The 19,416-nt window shown below is 42.3% G+C and overlaps 1 protein-coding gene across 3 annotated transcripts in view; it reads left to right on the plus strand.

Moving 5' to 3' along the window:
- Positions 1–155: 155 nt before the first annotated feature.
- The window catches only part of PI4KA (phosphatidylinositol 4-kinase alpha), a 115,385-nt gene continuing 96,124 nt past the window's right edge, over positions 156–19,416 (plus strand). For all 3 annotated transcript variants that reach the window (XM_069497273.1, XM_069497275.1, XM_069497274.1), the window contains exon 1: positions 156–315. In XM_069497273.1, the coding sequence (XP_069353374.1) occupies positions 166–315 (150 nt within the window). In that variant the 5' untranslated portion in view covers positions 156–165. The remainder of the gene's footprint in view (positions 316–19,416) is intronic.

Consider the following 19,416-nt stretch of genomic DNA (forward strand, 5'->3'; position numbering starts at 1 on the left):
GGCGCGCGCACAGCCTCACCACCCCGACGCAGCGTGGGCCCGCCCCGCGTCTGCAACAGAAAGGTCACGTGGTGGGGAAGCCGGATGCAGCCGCGCCTGCGCCGTGGGCTCGGGCGCTCGCGGGCCGAGTGCGGGGAGCCGGCGGGCAGCGCCGCGGCGCGCGCGATGATGGCGGCGGCCGCGGCCCGGGGAGGCGGCGGCGGCGGCGGCTCTGGCTCCGGCTCCAGCTCCAGCGCCTCGCGAGGTTTCTACTTCAATACGGTCCTGTCACTGGCCCGCTCCCTGGCAGTGCAGAGACCAGCATCCTTGGAGAAGGTAACCTCGGCGGCCTCGGCAGCGGCTGACAGGAGGAGGGGCCTGGGGCGGCGAAGCGGGAAGGCGGGGCGAGGGTCTGTGGGAGGCTGAGTCGGGGGTCGCGAGCTGCTTGTGACGGGAGGGAGCTTCTCAGGGGAGGGGTCTGGCGAGGTGAGGAGACCCGTGGGGAGATGGGGCTAGTGAAGAGAGGGGGCCGTGGGGAGGGGTCGACAGGGCAGGCGGGGACGCTGCAAGTGGGTGGGCGTGGGAGGGACGTGAGCTACGGGCCGAGGGGGCATCTTGTGACAGCGCAGGGGCTGGAACGTGGGCGTCAATGAGAAGCAGTGGGATGAGCCGAGGACCAGCGGTCAAAGGCTGTGGCTCTGGTCGCGATTTCCCTTGTTTTTGATTCCATGACCTTGGGGAGATGCCTCTCACTTCAAATGGGGATGCTTTTTATTGCTTTGCCCCCTTCACCAGATTGTGGTGGCGGGCAGAGGAAACACTGTGTTTAAAGTGCTTTCTGGACTGAAAACCGACTGCGCATTGTTAATTTTCCAAGGCTGGGGGCGTTAGACTGGGTAAAAGATTGTGCATTTGGAGAAGGGACAGTGGCAGGGAAGAGGGAGTGAACTGTCACTGGGCAGAGAACTGAACTCAGGATTGCTTCAGAAGAGAAGGGAAAACTCCTGCCAGAGGAATCCTTATCTTGGGAGAAGACGTGTGCCTGGGATCGTGGAAAGAACACAGACTTTAGAGCCACGACTAAATTGGGTTTTGTGGCTCTGGTAATGGGTGAAGCTGAAAGACTGTTTTAGGCACTTTGACGGAGTGACCTGGTCTTTGGCTTTGTAGGTTCTCAAACTTGATTTTATCACTCACCTGCTAGGTGTGCAGGTCCTGGCAGACTGATGTTAACCTGACTTCTGGTTAAAGAGGCAGTACAATAGAATGGAAAGAACATGAGTGTGGGAGATAGGACCGTCTGAATTCAAATCCCTTATCACTTGCTTACACTAGTGTGACTCTGGGTAGGTCAGCTCCCCAGTCTGATCCTCTGTTTTCTCCTGTCAAAAACAAGACAGTCCTTGATAGCAGTCTATAAAAATCAACAAAAAGGCATATGGGTACCTAATGAATGATCACTGTTATAGTTAGATGGGCCTGACTAACGGACTGTAGTGCTGGTTTATTAAATCAAATGCATGGCAACTAGTCAGCACATTCTTTTTTTAGTAGGAGGACAAAAAGCATATCAGAAGTTTGTTGGATTCAGGGAAAAGAAAGAAGAGACTACAGGGAATTGGATGATCTTTAAGAAGATGGTCCTGCAGCCTATCAGTGGTAGCACCTTTTCCCATTCAGTAGCTGAAAAGAGCACCTTGAGCTCAACTTGGCTTCTTCAACTCTGTTCACGAGTCATAAGAACATTCTGTAATTACAACATTGTTAGCTTTGTATCTTGTCATAACTGCTTCAGTTGTCAAGATTACGATATATTTTACAATTAACACAGCCTCAGTTGGCAGCTCCCTAGTGCCACTTACTTTGGGAGGTACTTCAGTCTCATTGGCAACATTTACCAATGGCTTCTGTGCAGAAGAGTTAACAGAGCAGGTCTGAGGCTGCTGTGTTTACAAAGGCCTGCTTACAAGGTTGGCCCTTGGCTGGCATCTGGGAACTTGGCACTTGCACAGTTCCCCTAATTCCCTAACTGATGAATGTGGTTTGCTGTGCGTAGATTCTTTTTACAAACAATATGGTCTATGTTGAACACCTGCTTTCCTTCTGGGAATCTTGGTTGTCAGGGAGATGGTGTCTACATGACCAGCCCCAAATTAAAAACCTTGGGCATTGAGTCTCTAATGGACTTTATAGGTGCAAACATTGCACACACGTTATTGCAGTTTTTGCTGCTGTGCAAAGGAGCAAGCTTGGTGTGTACCCTCCCAGGAGGAAGAGAACATAAGGAAGCTGTGCATGAGTTTCTCCAGATTCCACCTGTGTCCATTTCCCTTGCTGATATCCTTTCACTATAATAAAATTTAGCTATAAGCACAACTATATATATATATGTTGGTGGTCTTGGGGACCCCTGAAACAACTTATTCCATAGAAGAGGCTGATCCCATCAAGTATATATGAATTCCCGTCATCCCCATCTAGGATCTTGAGACTTGATTAGGGATCACTGTTATTGTTTAGTCCTATAACATGTATCTTACTGCATTCCTCTACTTTAAAACAATTGACAAGAAGCCTATAGATTCCTAAGGAAAAGATTCTTGAGGTACTTAAGAGTAAAGGAATTTCTGAGTACCCACCTGGGGTAATAAAGATGGAAACTTAGGGGAGAGATGAGTGTTGAAAACCAATCCCTCTCCCTCCCTTTCTCCCCTTTGCTTCTCTTTTTCTCTCTCCTCCTTTCTTCCAGAGAGAGGTCAGAGGATTGAGTGAAGCTTCATCTAGATAGAGTTGACCCAAGAAAGGCTAAGTTTGCTGAACCAGACCCAACATCTCAGCTCAGACATTGGTAACTCAGGCAGCTCTGACCTGCTTTTAGTGGCACTTAGGTACATTAATGACATAACCTTCCCTACTTTTGCCCTTCTACCTGCCACAGTTGTGTTTGCTTATTCTAGTCATCTACTCTAATCCCAAGCTGTGAAACCAAGCCTGTCAGTACTCAGTGGATTTTACTTTTTCTTTAATTGCTTAATTTACTCTTTCATTTATAAAACATTTATTGAGCTCCCACTGTTTTTTTTTTTTTTTTGAGACAGAGTCTCACTCTGTTGCCCAGGGTAGAGTGCTGTGGCGTCAGCCTAGCTCATAGCAACCTCAAACTCCTGGGCTTGAGCAATCCTGCCTCAGCCTCCTGAGTAGCTGGGACTACAGGCATGTACCACCATGCCCGGCTAATTTTTTCTATATATATTTTTTAGTTGTCCAGCTAATTTCTTTCTATTTTTAGTGGAGACGGGGTCTCACTCTTGCTCAGGCTGGTCTCGAACTCCTGACCTCGAGTGATCCTCCTGCCTTGGCCTCCCAGAGTGCTAGGATTACAGGCGTCAGCCCCGGCTCCTGGCCTCCCACTGTTTATTGATATGTACTAGGCCATGTAGATAAGAAACTGCTCTAATTTGGTTGCTGAGGTGACCAGCAATAAGTCAGACTTGTTGCAAGTCTCCCATCTGCTCTTTTTTTTTTCCTTTCTTTCCTTGAATAAACCAGTGAAATCCCATCTACAGATTCTTCTATGTTCAGAGAGCCAAACCCAAGATCCTTGGACATCTGTCCTCTGATCCATGTCTGAGCTTTTTCCTGCCAGGCTGCACCTTAGACTGGGGTCCCACCTGTGAGCCCCACCCCCTAGATTGGAGACCATCTCAAGGGACACCGTCTGTGAAGCCCTCTGGACAAAGTCCTACCCAAGCCCTCTCCCTCTGGGAGAAAGATGAGAGGAGAAAAATAAACAAAAAGAAAGAAAGAGAGGCTTTTCAGCACTGCGATCTCTACATACAGTTGGCTTCTAGACTTCCTCCCTCTCATTTCTATCTTATTGTGGGTCTTGCTTTACTTTCCTGGTTCTCACCTGCCTTCCGAGTATCTGAGCCACCCCTCCCAGGCTTCCTCCTGGCTCTGCCTGGTTACTCTTTCTCTCTCTTCAGAAATCTGGTGATCTGTTCCCACTTCTCTTCCTTTGGTCTGTATCAAACCAGTGGAGCCCTCAATCCTGGGACACTGAGAGTCCTGGGCAGAGCAAAGTAGGCAGCATTCCGTGCTGTTCCATTCTTCTCTCCATCCTCAGGAGGCTTTGATCAGAGTCCTTTCCCCATGTTCTAAAATGTCTTCTGGCCAGGTGTGGTAGCTCACACCTGTAATCCTAGCATTTTAGGGGCGGAAGTGGTAGGATTGCTTGAGCTCAGGAGTTTGAGACCACCCTGACCAAGAGCAAGACCCCATCTCTGCAGAAAATAGAAAAATTATCTGGGTGTGGTGGTGCATGCCTGTGGTCCCAGCTACTCAGGAAGCTGAGGCAGAAGGATCTGTTGAGCCCAGGAGTTTGAGGTTGCTGTGAGCTGTGATGACATCACTGTACTCTAACCAGGGTGACAGAGCAAGACCCTATCTCAAGAAAATAAATAAATAAATAAATAAAATGTCTTCTCTCTTTTCTTCAGTTAGAATGCCAGAATCCTGAGGTATCTTAGGTAACTATGAATCTGATGTTTAAATGGCACGGAGGCATTAGGGACAAGCTGATCGCTCCTTGCTAGACATAGGTGCTTCAGAAGGTGAGCTTTTTCTTTTTTTTTGCCTTTTTTTTTTTTTTTTTTTTTTTTTTTTTGAGACAGAGTCTCACTCTGTGCCCTGGCTAGAGTGCCATGGTGTCAGCCTAGCTCACAGCAACCTCAAACTCCTGGGCTTAAGCAATCCTACTGTCTCAGCCTCCCGAGTAGCTGGGACTACAGGCATGCGCTACCATTGCCCAGCTAATTTTTTTTCTATATATGTATATTTTTAGTTGGCCAGATAATTTCTTTCTATTTTTAGTAAAGACGGGGTCTCACTCTTGCTCAGGCTGGTCTCGAACTCCTGACCTTGAGCAATCCTCCTGCCTCGGCCTCCCAGAGTGCTAGGATTACAGGCATGAGCCACCGCACCTGGCCAAGGTGAGCTTTTTAACACTAATCTGTGGTTGGAGGAATTGGTGGCTAGGTACTTATAGGGAGTAGGCTTTCTGGAGTTCATGGTGATCCAGTCTGTCCTTTATAACGGTCTGCCATGGAGTAAAAATCATGGTGTTGGTATTTTTTCAGCATCACGAAGCTGAAAATTTCCCATCCTCTGTCCCTTTCCTTTGTGAGGCCATATTAAAAAGAGCCATCCACAGAGTGAGAGGTGAGACAATGAGGGTGGGCAAAGAGTGTTCATGTTGCCAGAACCATTATTATTAAATCAACGCTAAAATATTTTAAGAAGACATTAGAAGAAGAAAAGTTTTTACCTGTAATTTCGCCGCATTAACTGTTAGTTTATGCGTAACAAAGTACCACAGACTGGGTGGCTTAAACAACACATTTATTTTCTCACCATTCTGGAGGCTGGAAGTCCAAGATCAAGGTGTCAGCAGTGTTGATTTCTTCTGAGGCTGCCTTCTCCCTGTGTCCTTAGAGTCTCCCTCAGTGCCTGTCTGCGTCACTGTTGCTCCCCCAGAAGTGGAAATGTTCTATTTCTGACTGCTTACTGCAGATTCTCTTTTTCGCTGTGTGTGTTTGTAGTCTGCACTCGTTGGAGATGTAGTTGCCTCTAATGTCTTCCACCAGCAGCTGTTCCCATCATTGATTTTTTTTTTTTTTTTTTTTTTTTTTGAGACAGAGTCTCACTCTGTTGCCCGGGCTAGAGTGAGTGCCGTGGCGTCAGTCTAGCTCACAGCAACCTCAAACTCCTGGGCTTAAGCGATCCTACTGCCTCAGCCTCCCGAGTAGCTGGGACTACAGGCATGCGCCACCATGCCCGGCTAATTTTTTGTATATATATATTTTAGTTGTCCATATAATTTCTTTCTATTTTTAGTAGAGACGGGGTCTCGCTCTTGCTCAGGCTGGTCTCGAACTCCTGACCTCGAGCGATCCACCCGCCTCGGCCTCCCAGAGTGCTAGGATTACAGGCGTGAGCCACCGCGCCCGGCCCCATCATTGATTTTAGTTGTGAAATTTATGCATTTCATCTTCCTGATTACATTTATTTATTTATTTTTGTATTTTCCTCTCTCCTATATGTTGGCATGTTGGAAAAAAGCTTGGCGTTTCATGAGCATTGCCAAGCCAGCCAAAACACTGCTTTTATCTGTGTGGTGAACTGACGAATAAATACAGGATTAAGGCAAAAATCCTCAGGTCTCACTAGCATGTACTTGTTCAGTCCTCAGAGGCTCTGTATCTGCTGCGGAAGTCATTCCCTTTTCTTGACTGTTTTTCTGTGTTTCACGCTGGTCTGGAAGCCTGAATTCAGTATAGCCCAAGGGAATACCATTATATAAGCAAAATATGGCGCCATTCATCATATGATAAGTGTTTGAGGGCTTGCTGTGTTCCGGACACAGTGCTAGGCCCTGGCATTAGAGGGATGAATAAGTAGACTCTTTTTATTAATTAAAAACATTTAAATTTTTTAAAATGAGTATTTACTGTTCCAGGAATCCACAGGAGACTCCTTTATTCTGTTTTAAATTAAAGGTCCATTTAAAAAGAACAACTTTCCTTTTTTCGAGACAGAGTCTTGCAGTAGAGAGTGCAGTGGTGTCGTCATAGCTCACAGCAACCTCAAACTCCTGGGCTCAAGCGATCCTCGTGCCTCAGCCTCCTGAGTAGGTGGGACTACAGGCTCACGCCATGACGCCCGGCTAATTTTTCTATTTTTAGTAGAGATGGGATCTCGCTCTTGCTCAGGCTGGTCTCAAACTTCTGAGCGTAAGCCATCCTCCCACCTCAGCCTCCCAGAGTGCTAGGATTATAGACATGAGCCACTATAGCCACAAAAAAAGAATAACTTTCTAAAATGTTACTTTTGATCTCTAGATCAGAACGTAATATTTCTGACTTGATATTCTTTTTTTTTTTTTGAAGTTTTATTTTATTGTGCTAAGAATACCTAACATGAGATCAACCCTCTTAAATTTTTGAGTGTACAGTAACTGGGCATGGTCTTGCTGCTGTGCTCTCTGTACGTGGAATTACGTGGAGAGAGAGTCAAGCATTGAACAACTAATTAGCCAGATGTGGTCGCCTGTCTGTAGTCCCAGCTACTTGGGAGGCTGAGACAGGAGGATCCCTTGAGCCCAGGAATTTGAGGCTGCAGTGAGCTATGATTGCACCACTGCATTCCCGGAGCCTGGGTGACAGAGTGAGACCACGTTTCAAAAAAACAACAAACAAAAAATTACAAGTAAATATGATTTAAAGAGATTACAAGTACCAAGAAGCAAAAATAAATGGTATTGGTGAATTTTATGTTATGTGGATTTTATCTCAGTTTTAAAAAGGGGTAAATAGTGTGAAGAGAGATAAAGTGGGGTTCTGATTGCTGTAGGGATTGGGGAGATTTTAAACAGAGACTAAAGGATGAAGGGGAGTTAGTCAATGAGACTTGTGGAGAAGAATACTCCTGGCAGAGATGGAAACATTTTCGACTCTTTGGATGATCATAAAGAAGGCTGTACTGGTCACAGCTTAGGGAGCTCTGGTGGCACAAAAATAGGCTATGGCAGTAGGCAGGGCTTGATTACCCAGGGCAGGTCATGAGAATGGTTTTGGACTTTATCCTAAAAGCAATTTAGTAGTTTAAAAGCTTTCAGGGAATTGATGAGAAATTTAAAATATTAATAACAAAGCAAAATAAAATGTCAATTATAGTTAGCATATAAGTGGAAATATTTTACGGTCACTTGAAATAGATTTATGAAAATTAGATTAAGTATAAATGTTAAGTATTGTTTTTCTTGGTGTCTTTTCGCACTTAGGAAGACAGTCTGTTAAACCTCTGGGAGGAACTTACAATTATAGTCATGGGTCACTTAACAACTGGGATATGTTCTGGGAAACATGTCATTAGGCAATTTTGTCATTGTGTGAACATCATAGACTATACTTAACAAACCTAGATGAGTATAGCCTCCTACACACCTAGGCTATATGGTATAGCCTCTTGCTCCTAGGCTACAGACTTGTGCAGCATGTTAATGTGCTGAACACTGTAGGCAATTGTAGCACAATGGTTAAGTGTTTGTATATCTAAACATATCTAAATTTAAAAAAAGTACAATAAAAATGTGGCATTATAATCTTACGGGACCACCATTATGTCTGTGATTCATCATTGACTGAAACGTCATTATGTGGTACATTACTGTATATAATTATAGGATCATGGGATTTTGGACCTTTCTTCCTTTCTAATATAAGACTTTAAATATGTAAATTTCCCACTAAGTGCTGCTTTAGAGGTATCCCACAAATTTTTGATACGTTTTCTTTTTTCATTATATTCAAAACATTTTCTAATTTCCCTCATGATTTCGACTTTGTCCTAGAGGGATTTTATAATTGGCGGATTTTAGAAATATTTTTCAGTTATTGATTTCTTTTTCCCTTAGGCTTTATGAGGTCTAATTGACAAATTCTGTTATTGATTTCTAAACTAATTATGTTGCAGTCAGAAAACATATTCTGATTTCAGTTCTTTTAAATTAATTGAGACTTGTTTTATGACCTGGGATGGAATTTTATATAGATTTTGTTGTCTTCCTTTAGGTAATGTTGGGCTTTATTCTGGTAGGCCATTAAGTTACTTGTTTGACTTGATCCTTCTGAGGCTACTTTTTTCCGAAGGAGCTTTATTGAGATACAGTTCACATACCACAAAATTTACCCATTTTAAATGTACAATTCAGTGTTTTTAGTATATTTATAGATTTGTGCATCCATCACCAGGATCAATTTTAAACCATTTTCATTACCCCCAAAAGAAATCCTTCATCTCTTAGGTGTCACCCTTCAGCCCTTCCGGCCCCATCCCTAGATAACCACTAATCTACTTTCTATCTCCATAGATTTGCCTGTTCTGAACATTTTTTTTCCCAATAATCGCTGTGCTGTGTCCTACTGAACATTTTATATAAATAAGAATCATACAATATATGGTCCTTTGTGACTGACTTCTTTCACTTAGCATATTTTCAAGGTTCATCCATGTTGTGGCATGTTTCATTATTTCATTTATTTTTATTGGCAAATAATATTTCATTGTATGTGTATATCACATTTTATCCATTCATTAGTAGGCAGACATTTGAATTGTTTCTACTCTTTGACTATGGTGAATAATGCTGTACATAATGAATGTACATTCATTCATGTACAAGTTTTTTTGTAGACATATGTTTTCATTTCTCTTTTGTCTATAACTAGATGTGGAATTGCTGGGTCATGCTATGACTCTGTGTTTAACCTTTTGAGGAACTGCCAGACTGTTTTCCAGAGTTGCTTTATCATCTTACATTCTCACCAGCAGTGCATGAGGGCCCATTTTCTCTACATCCTCACCAACACTTGGTATTATCTGTCTTTTCTGTTATAGTCGTCCTAGTGGGTGTGAAATGGTATCTTATTATTCTGTTGATTTGCATTTTCCTGATGGCTAATGATGTTGAGCCACCCTGTCTTATCCTGTCCACTCTATGTGTTTATTGGCCATTTGTTTATCTTCTTTGGAGAAATATCTATTCAGATCCTTTTCCTATTTTTTAATTGGATTATGTGGGGTTTTTTTTATTAAGTTGTAATAGTTTCTTATGTATTTTAGATACAAGTTTCTTATCAGATATATGATTTGCAAATATTTTCTCCCATTCTGTGGACTTTTTCACTTCATAGTGTCCTTTGAAGGACAAAAGTTTTTAATTTTGATCATGTTCATTTTATCTATTTTTTTCTTTTGTTGCTTGTGCTTTTGGTGTCATATCTAAGAAAACTAGGGTCACAGAGATTTGCACCTATACTATCTGTTAGAGGTTTTATAGCTTAGCTTTTTGTTTTTTGGTTTTGTTTGTTTGTTTGTTTGAGACAGAGTCTTACTCTGTCACCCAGGCTTGAGTGCAGTGGTGTCATGATAGCTCACCACAACCTTAGTAGAGACAGGGTCTCGCTCCTGCTCAGGCTGGTCTCGAACTCCTGAGCTCAAGCAATCCTCCTGCCTTGGCCTCCCAGAGTGCTAGGATTACAGGTGTGGCGGCCTTATATTTAAGTTTTTGATCCATTTTGAGTTAATTTTTTTATATGATGGGTGTCCGGTTTTATTCTTTTGCATGTGAATATCCATGTGTCTCAGCACCATTTCTTGGAAAGACTATTCTTATTCCCACTGAGTGGTCCTGGAGCCCTTGTCAAAAATCAGTTGACCGTAAATGTGAGGGTTTATTCCTGGACTCTCAATTTGATTCTATTGGTCTATATGTCTGTCTTTAAGGTACACTGTCCTGATTACTTTAGCTTTGTAGTAAGTGTTGAAATTGGGAAAATTGAGCCTTCCAACTTTGTTCTTCCTTTTCAAGATCATTTTGCCATTCTGGGTCTCTCGAATTTCCACATGAATTTAGGGTCAGCTTGTTAGTTTCTGCAAAGAACTCACCTGGGGGTTTGATGGAGATTGTGTTGAATCTGTAAGTCAATTTGGAATGTGTTAGCATCTTAACAATAGTAAATCTTCTGATCTGTAAACATGAGATGTCTTTCCATTTATTTAGGTCCTTTCAGCAATGTTTTGTAGTTTTTAGAGTGTACATTTTGCATTTCTTTTATTAAGTTTATTCCTAAGTATATTGTTCTTTTTGATACTCTTGTAAATGGAATTGTTCTTTTTTTAAAATAAAATTCATATAACAGAAAATTAACAACTATGGAATGGTTTTCTTAATTTGCTCATTGCTGATGTATAGAAATGCAATTGATTTTTATATATTGATCTTGTATCCTGCAACCTTGCTGAACTTGTTTATTAGTTCTAATACTTTTTCAGTGGATTCCTTAGGTTTTCCTGTATATAAAAAATCACATCATCTGCAAATGGAGATAGTATACGTCTCCCTTTTTAATGTGAATATCTTTCATTTTCTTGACTAATTTTCATGGCTAGATCCTCCACCACAGTGTTGAATAGAAGTGGTGAGAGTGGACATCCTTGTCTTGTTTCTGATTTTGGGAAAGCTTTTAGTCTTTCATTAAGTATGCTGGTAGCTGTGAGTTTTTCCTAGATGGCCTTTATTAGGTTGAGGACATTCCCTATATTCAGTTTGTTGAGTGTTTTTATCACAAAGAATTTTTTTTAAATGCTCTTTCTATGTCTATTGCGAAGCTAATTTTTAAACTTTAGGGCAGACCTTAAATAGCTTTTGCTGTAGGGATAGTTTAGCTTCACTACTAAGGTGCAGCCCTTCTGAAGTTTCTAATGAATGTTTTGGGGGCTTTTCACTCTAGCTGGGAGTAACTCCAACTCCTCTCAGCTCTTTGTGAACTCTTGAGAACCATTCAGCTCACAGTTCCCTGGTTGTTCTTTACCTAACTTCATGGACTGCCATCCTATACTGATGTGTTTTAGCATTCATCAAAGACTCAAGGAAACTCTGTCACATTTCTGGGGCTTTTTTTGTTTAGCTGTCTCCTTTTCACAATTTCCACTTGCTTTAGACATCTTATACCCATTTCTGTCTTATCAACTTAGTGAGACCACCATGATTTGCTTGGTGGTTTTCCCTGTTTTGTGGTGTGGGATGTGTCTTGCAGAAAACCAGGGCAGTGATAGAGCTCACGTTGTTTCCTTTCTTTTGCATATTACAATCGTGTGCTGCTTGATCACTGTATGAAACCAGTGGTTTCATGTATTTGTCTATTTTTATAGTTGGTTTTCTGGCAGGAAGATAAGTCCAGATCCTGTTATTCCCTCATCTGCAGGTGGAAGTTCTTGGATCACAGGATTTTATTACTAGCATAGATATTGCAAAAAAATCTATCTGGTCATCTTTTTATACATGATAAAATTGAGGCTTGGGGAAGATAACTCTCCAATATTTATACAAATAAGATTCCATATATTTCTCTCTATAAACACTATTTGTGTTGTTCACATTTACAGAAAGAAAAAACCAAAGGGCCGGGCGCGGTGGCTCACGCCTGTAATCCTAGCACTCTGGGAGGCCAAGGCGGGAGGATCGTTTGAGCTCAGGAGCTCGAGACCAGCCTGAGCAAGAGTGAGACCCCCGTCTCTACTAAAAAAATAGAAATTATCTGGGCAACTAAAAATATACAGAAAAAATTAGCCGGGCATGGTGGCGCATGTCTGTAGTCCCAGCTACTCGGGAGGCTGAGGCAGAAGGATTGCTTGAGCCCAAGAGTTTGAGGTTGCTGTGAGCTAGGCTGACGCCACGGTACTCTAGTCCAGGCAACAGAGTAAGACTCTGTCAAAAAAAAAAAAAAAAAAAAAAACCAAAGACAGAGATGTTCAGGTAGGTTTTGTCACTTATCTAGGGTCACCTAGGTAAGAAGAGGCAGAGCTGGAAATCAAAGCCTCCTGACTCCGTGCAGCCCCCCTGATTATTGGCGTATTCATTGCCCATTGAAACAGATGTCCCAGGAATCAGATGTATGCACTTGGATGAGCTATACCCCGAACATGAGCAGGACTCAGGAAGTGGGGGCTTCTGTGAATGTTCTCCAGCTTTTGACTCATTAATTGTGTGAGGAGGTATGTGTAACGCTTCCTGTGTGGAATGTCGTAGAAAGCTGTGTTAATCATTCAGAAGGTCATGCATCTATCTGTAGGTGACCAAAAGAGCATCTTTAATGAAACCCTGAGCCAGGGCTGCTTGTAGGAGCATGTGCTGTACACTTACATCTGTAGCTCCATGGGCATTGTGTTACAGTTCACCTTTGTTCATCGTGATAGCTCTGAGCCAACTCAAAAATTTTAACACATTCTTTGGTCTTTGTCTAAGGGGACAGTACATTTGAGAAAGACAGAAAAGGATTTTAACAGAAAAAGCTATCACTAATACTTAAAGCTTAGTCTTTAGTTCTCGGGGGATTTTGTTTCTCCAGAAAGACTGTTCCCAGAGGTTTCAAATCACAAAAGTTGTACTCTTTTAAAAAAAAAGTTTACTTATCCAGCTTTTTGTAATGCTATTATTGTAGCTTTATGTTGACCTAAATATTTTAAAACACCCTGTGTTTTCTGCCCAGTCATCCAGACTCGTGAGGGCATCTTGTTTTCTTCTTGGTTTGGCATTTCCTTATCTTGGCAGTTGAAATTCACATCATCGAGATATCTGTCTTTTAATATCTTTGAGTTAAAGCACTGTCAAGAGTGCTTATCAAAGTCTAAGTTACATTTGTTGCCTCCCCCTGGTCCATGGCTTATTGGCCTTCTCCAAGTGATTGGTAGAGCCTACTGGATCCTCTTTGTAAGTAGGAATAACCCTGGCCATGTTGGTCAGATTTTGAGCTTAAAGACCGTTTATAATGACCCATTTTCCACTAAAATCACTGAAGACAAACAACTTGCTAGTTTGTTGTAAAATCCTGAAAAATCATTTGATTTTTTTTTTTCATTTTTTAAAAGATTATAGTGTTAAAGCTTTATTCTGCCTTAGGACTTTAACCTCTCTCTGTTTTGTCATTCATAGAATGGGAATTGTTACTAATATCTACTTAATGAGTTATTGTGAGAATTAAATGAGATAATACAGACCAGCTCCAGGCACATGATAAATGCCCAGTGAGTGTTGGCTGTCATTATTTGGAGAATGGCACCCACCAGAACGGGTCTCCCTTATCTGATGTGTAATGACTTCTGTAGGACTCATGTTGAGGTCTTCAGATGTCTTTCTCATCAGAGTCCCAGTTTTCAAGGGCATTTTGCATCAAAGCCTAGACCTTGTGCCAGTCCTTCAGGGCCCTCCATCATTTGGTTTCTGACTTGTGTTATTTGCTAGTTGTTGTGTCATTTTTATTAGTTCTGTAACTCCCACTGCATTGTAACACTGTGAGGGAGTGACTGTACATTATCATCACTTCATTTGAGGGATCTTCCCTCCATCCCTCCATTCACTCAGTGATGCGGAGGGAACTGCATGCCAGCACTGTGCCAGCACGATGTTACACCCTGCACTAGGAAGCCTGGGTTCCAGTGGTCCCGTCCCTCTTCTCTTTCCTCCTCACCTCATCAAATATCTGTGACATTGGCCCCTTAGGTAGTTCCACTAAGTAGTTGTTAAAGTTCTGAAAGGTGTAGGGTGCAGTGGATACAGCAATGAGAAGGACACAGCCCTGTCTGCAATGAGCCAAGGATAAGTATACAAGTAACTCCCAAGTAAGATATAAGGGAGGTAATTATCTCAAGAGAAATACAGAGGTCTATGCAGACTGTTGAGAGATCACATCAAATTTCTGGGATCTAGAAAGTGTTGGAGAAGCAGAAGACAATTGAGATGGATCTTGAAGGGTTGGGTAGAGTGTTTATGGGGGATAGGGCAGGTTGGATGAACTGCTGCATATGGGTGAAAACCATGGAAAAGGCCAGACAGGAAGAAATGAGAGTTGTTACCTAGGGGCCTAGGTGTACTGGAGAAGTTGCCAGGCTGGGAGTGTGCATGGAGTGTTCATTAGACAGTGGGGAGCCATTGAATGTGTATGAACTGGAAGTGGTAACATTCAAGTAGGGAGAGAACAAGTCAAAGAGGGGTCTAGTTGAGAGCCTATTGCCTCAGATGTGCCTAACCTGCAGAGCAAGGACAGAATACACATGGCTTGCCTGAAAGTGCATGTTTGGTGGTTGAGACTGTGCAACCTCTTCCAGCCCTACATCTGTGCTTCATCATATCTTGTCAGTGTGGGCCTCAGGCCTGCAGTTCAGGGAGCATCATTTCAGTGCAGCAGTTGAACTCTCATGTATTCTGTTTTGCTTTGTAGAAATTATACCAAGAAAAGCTCAGTGGCACGTTGCATTTTTTGGTATTTTTTTTTTTTTGCTAATGAATTGCTTTAATAAATTTGTTTTTAACTACACAGAGCTATGAAATATTTTCAAGGTAGTTTTCTGAGATTCAGCTTTATGCACCAGGTCTCTTGTTTCAGCTGGTACCTCCGTGCTTCGGCCTCTCCGTGCCTGTTGTTGTAGCTGCAGGGATCTTAGTCCGGGCTGGAATATCTGCATCTCTTACTCAGTTAAAAAGAGAAAGCTTTTCTATTTAGATTGAGACTCTTGGGGAAGTAGTTGTTTTACTGATATTAAAATGTTGAAATTAAAGAACATGTGAAACCAGCGTATATAGAAAACATCCGTTTTGCTTATTTGACCCAGATCTTCTCTCAGTTTTATATTACTTCTTTGTTCTTGGATTACCCAGGTTCAGGTTGTTGAAATATCATAGACTTGACTTTTATTTTGTGTGCTCTAAGACTGTAAATGTTATTGTCCTTTTAAAATGAAGATTTGCATTAATAGCAAAGTTTCTGCCCTATTTTAAAATGCAGTCATTAATGACAGGGATGCATTCTGAGAAATGCATTGTTAGGCAATTTTGTCATTGTAGAAATGTCATAGAGTGTATTTGCACTACACAGCTAGGCTATATGGTATAGCCTGTTGCTCCTAGGCTACAGACCTGTGCAGCATGTTACTGTACTGAATACTGTAGGCAATTGTAACACAATGGTAAGGATTTGTGTATATAATCATATCTAAACATAGAAAAGGTACGTAAAAATACAGTATTACACTCGTGGGATTACCATCATACATGTGGGCTGTCATTGACTAAAATGGCGTTATACAAAGTATGTCTGCATTTTCTTCTGATTTTGTTTTGTTTTATTTTGTTTTGTTTTTTGAGACAGGGCATGGCTCTGTCGCCCAGGCTAGAATGCAGGGGTGTCATTGTAGCTCACAGGAGCCTCAAACTCCTGGGCTCAAATGATCCTCCTGCCTCAGCCTCCCAAGTAGCTGGGACTACAGGTACACATGCCATTATGCCAGGCTAATTTTTCTATTTTTTGTAGAGGTGGGGTCTTGTTCTTGCTCAGGCTGGTCTGGAACTCCTGGCCTCAAGAGATCCTCCTGCTTCGGCCTCCTAAAGTGCTAGGATTACAGGCATGAGCCACTGTGCCTGGCCTTTTTTTCTGTTTCTAAATTATCAATGTTTTTTATAGGAATGTGGAAAATATAGAAAAGAATAAAGGAGGCCGGGCGCGGTGGCTCACGCCTGTAATCCTAGCACTCTGGGAGGCCGAGGTGGGCGGATCGTTTGAGCTCAGGAGTTCGAGACCAGCCTGAGCAAGAGCGAGACCCCATCTCTACTAAAAATAGAAAGAAATCATATGGACAGCTAAAAATATATATATCGAAAAAATTAGCCGGGCATGGTGGTGCATGCCTGTAGTCCCAACTACTCGGGAGGCTGAGACAGGAGGATCCCTTGAGCTCAGGAGTTTGAGGTTGCTGTGAGCTAGGCTGACGCCACGGCACTCACTCTAGCCTGGGCAACAAAGTGAGACTCTGTCTCAAAAAAAAAAAAAAAAAACAAAAAACAAAAAAAAAAAAAAAGAAAAGAATAAAGGAAATAAATTTTACCTGTAATTTGATTACTCATTTTGGTATTTTTCTTGATAGGCAGTCCAGGCTTTGAGTTTTGTTTAATTCTCTGTGACACTTATATTAGTTTCCTATTGCTACTCTAACAAATTACCACAAATTTAGTGGCTTAGAATAACACACATTTATTTTACAATTCTGTAGATTAGAAGCCCAACACAGGCCTCCCTGGACCAAAATCAAGGTGATGGCAGGGCTGCTGTACCTTTCCTTAGATTGTTTTTTTTTTAAGAGCCCCGTAGGACATATGAGGGCTATCTAGGGGAGAACTCATTTCCGGGCCTTTATAGCTTCTAGCAGCCGCCCACATTGCTTGTATCACAACCCCTTCCTCCATGGTCAGAGGCAGCAGTGGTGGGCTGAGTCCTCACCTCACATCACTCTGACCCCCTCTTCCGCCTCCCTTTTCTGCTTTTAAGGACCTTTGTGATTACACCTACGTAATCCAGGATAATCTCTTCATTTCAGGGTTCTTAATCATATCTGCGAAGTGCCTTTTGCCATAAAAGTAGCACATGTAAAGATTGAGGGGGATTAGGGCTTGGACGCCTTTTGGGGTGCGATTATTCTGCCTATCACCCCAATGTAGTTTTATGAATCTCTGAATCACTCTATAGATCCGTAAGTTGTTTATTTGTTCTCTTTTGTGTCTTCCCTTCACATTTAAAACTGTGTACCTAGCTTTTAGAATAATTTCTAAATGGTCATGAATGATTTTTATTTAAATGTTTTTAGTTGAGTGGGTAGGGGGGAAGAAAGTCTGAAGTTAGAGTAGCCCAGAGCCCCTCTGGACATTTGAGGTAGCAGAGGACCTGGCAGTCCAGAGGGTGCTAAAAACTGTGCTGTTTTCAGTCCCTCTACTGTGTGGGGTGACAGCTGTATGGGCAGGAAGGCTTAGACATGTTGATGATGCTGAATTCTGATCCTGGGTATTGTTAGAGCTCATGTCTGTGCCCATTCTGAGTATGTATTAGTTTCTAGATAAGAATCTAATACCTAAAAAACAAAGGAACAAACAAACAGAAAACCACACCCAACCCAGAACACCTGACCTGAGAGGAGAAATCTATTCTTACACTTTATGTAAAAAAGGAAGCCTTGGGAGTTAGCCTTTGGTCTCTGGGGCAAATGCCAGGAGGGGCTGGTAGCAGCCCCCTCTAATAGAGCGGGTCAGGATTGAGAGGAGGACATGCCACAGTGGTCTGGGTGAAGTCTCAACACAAATTAAGAATAGACTGCAGGGCCTATGAGCCCTGGGGAGAGTGAGCACGTCTTTTGCCTGCATATTCTTGCATGTCTGTGGTATAGGAGATGGGAATGCATAGAGGATAAGAAATGATTTTTGCCCTTGAGGAATTTACAGTTTAGTATAGAGACAGATAAAGGCACTAATAACTAGTGTTAATAGTGAAGTAGCTGATGTTGTTGATGGGTGTATTGGAGCCCTTCAAATACGGGGAACAGCAGTTATGTTTGCTTTTTAACCTGATTGTCTCCAGGCTAAACATTCCTTTAACTTCTCCCTGTGTGGAATGTTTGTAGAAGTCACATAGTCTTGGCTGTCTGTCTTTGGATACTTTCTAGTGTGGCAAAGAGGCAACTAAAATAATCTTTCCCTCACTTCCACATCCATTTTTAAGTCCTCTAATATCTTCCGCTAAAACATATCCTGAACTGATCTGTTTCTGTCTTTGCTCATTGATCACTACCATCTTTGCCTAGACTACTGCAGAGATCTCCTGACTCATCTTTCTGCTTTAACTCTTGTCCTCCAAAATGCATTCTTTATGCATCAGCCAGACGGATTCTTCTAAACCTCAATTCTAAACTCAAGTCACTAAGGCCTCTATGTGCTATGGCTTTCCTTTGCTGTTAGAACACAATCCCAGCTCCTGACCTGGTCCGAAGGGTCCTGGGGGGACCTCCTCTGCTTCCACCTAGACCTCTGGGCCTCCTGGCACTCTCTTTTCCACTGTGCTGCCACTGCAGCAGCCTCTGCCTGGAACGTTCTTTCCTAATTTGTCCTGTCTGCTTCCTTCTTAATCAGATCCCACTTTAATGGGCACCTTCTTGTAGAGGCCCTCCCTGATCACCCCATCAAAGGAACATAATTAAAAACAAAATCTCCCAACCCAGAAACACTCTCCACAAAGGTAGTAGAGAAGTAAATAAAACGCTTTATTAGCTTTATTACTGAATGAATGTTAAGCTGGAATCTGATGTGCATCACAGGCAATCTGCTAAGAGATTGCAAAGACAGAAAGATATCTCACCCTTTTAAATAGTGAGGCAGATACAAACCATTACACACATGTTTTCAACATAAACGATAAATTAGTCCTGATTCCGAGAGGACTTGATGGCACCATTTGTCACACATAGTTCATGCTAACTTTACCTGGAAATTGGGGTGACCATCTGTAGTAGCGAATTGGCTTTGTCCAGAGGATAAACAAACTTACCTTTATAACAGGAGGTTGTTTTGCACCTTGGAGCAAGGCACTTGTGGAAGTGAGGCTCCTACCCTCCCACAGAAACTGGGGGATAGGGGTGCATTTCCCTTGATGTTTACATTCCAAAGAGATGGCTCCCAAGTCCTTGAGAAAGACAATCCTAGATCTTAAAGCTGACAAAAGGCCTATCTGGTCTTCAAAAGGGCCATATACATTTCAAAGAAGGAGAAAGTACTTACAATTACAAATTTTCTAAAGAAGCTGGTTGGGAGGGAAGTCTCTTCCCTTATTTTCAACTGGGAAAATGAAACCTCTTATTTTCACGTTATTACCTCTCTGACATTTGTCTGTTTTTTCTGTCTGTGTCTAGAATGAGAGCAGGGGTGCTCTTTAGACTGCTTGGTTTACTGTGAATCCACGGTACCCAGGGCAGTGCCCCATGGAACAGGTGCCCAGTAAATAGTGA

This window comes from Eulemur rufifrons, chromosome 21, assembly GCF_041146395.1.
Source record: "Eulemur rufifrons isolate Redbay chromosome 21, OSU_ERuf_1, whole genome shotgun sequence".
Taxonomy (NCBI): domain Eukaryota; kingdom Metazoa; phylum Chordata; class Mammalia; order Primates; family Lemuridae; genus Eulemur; species Eulemur rufifrons.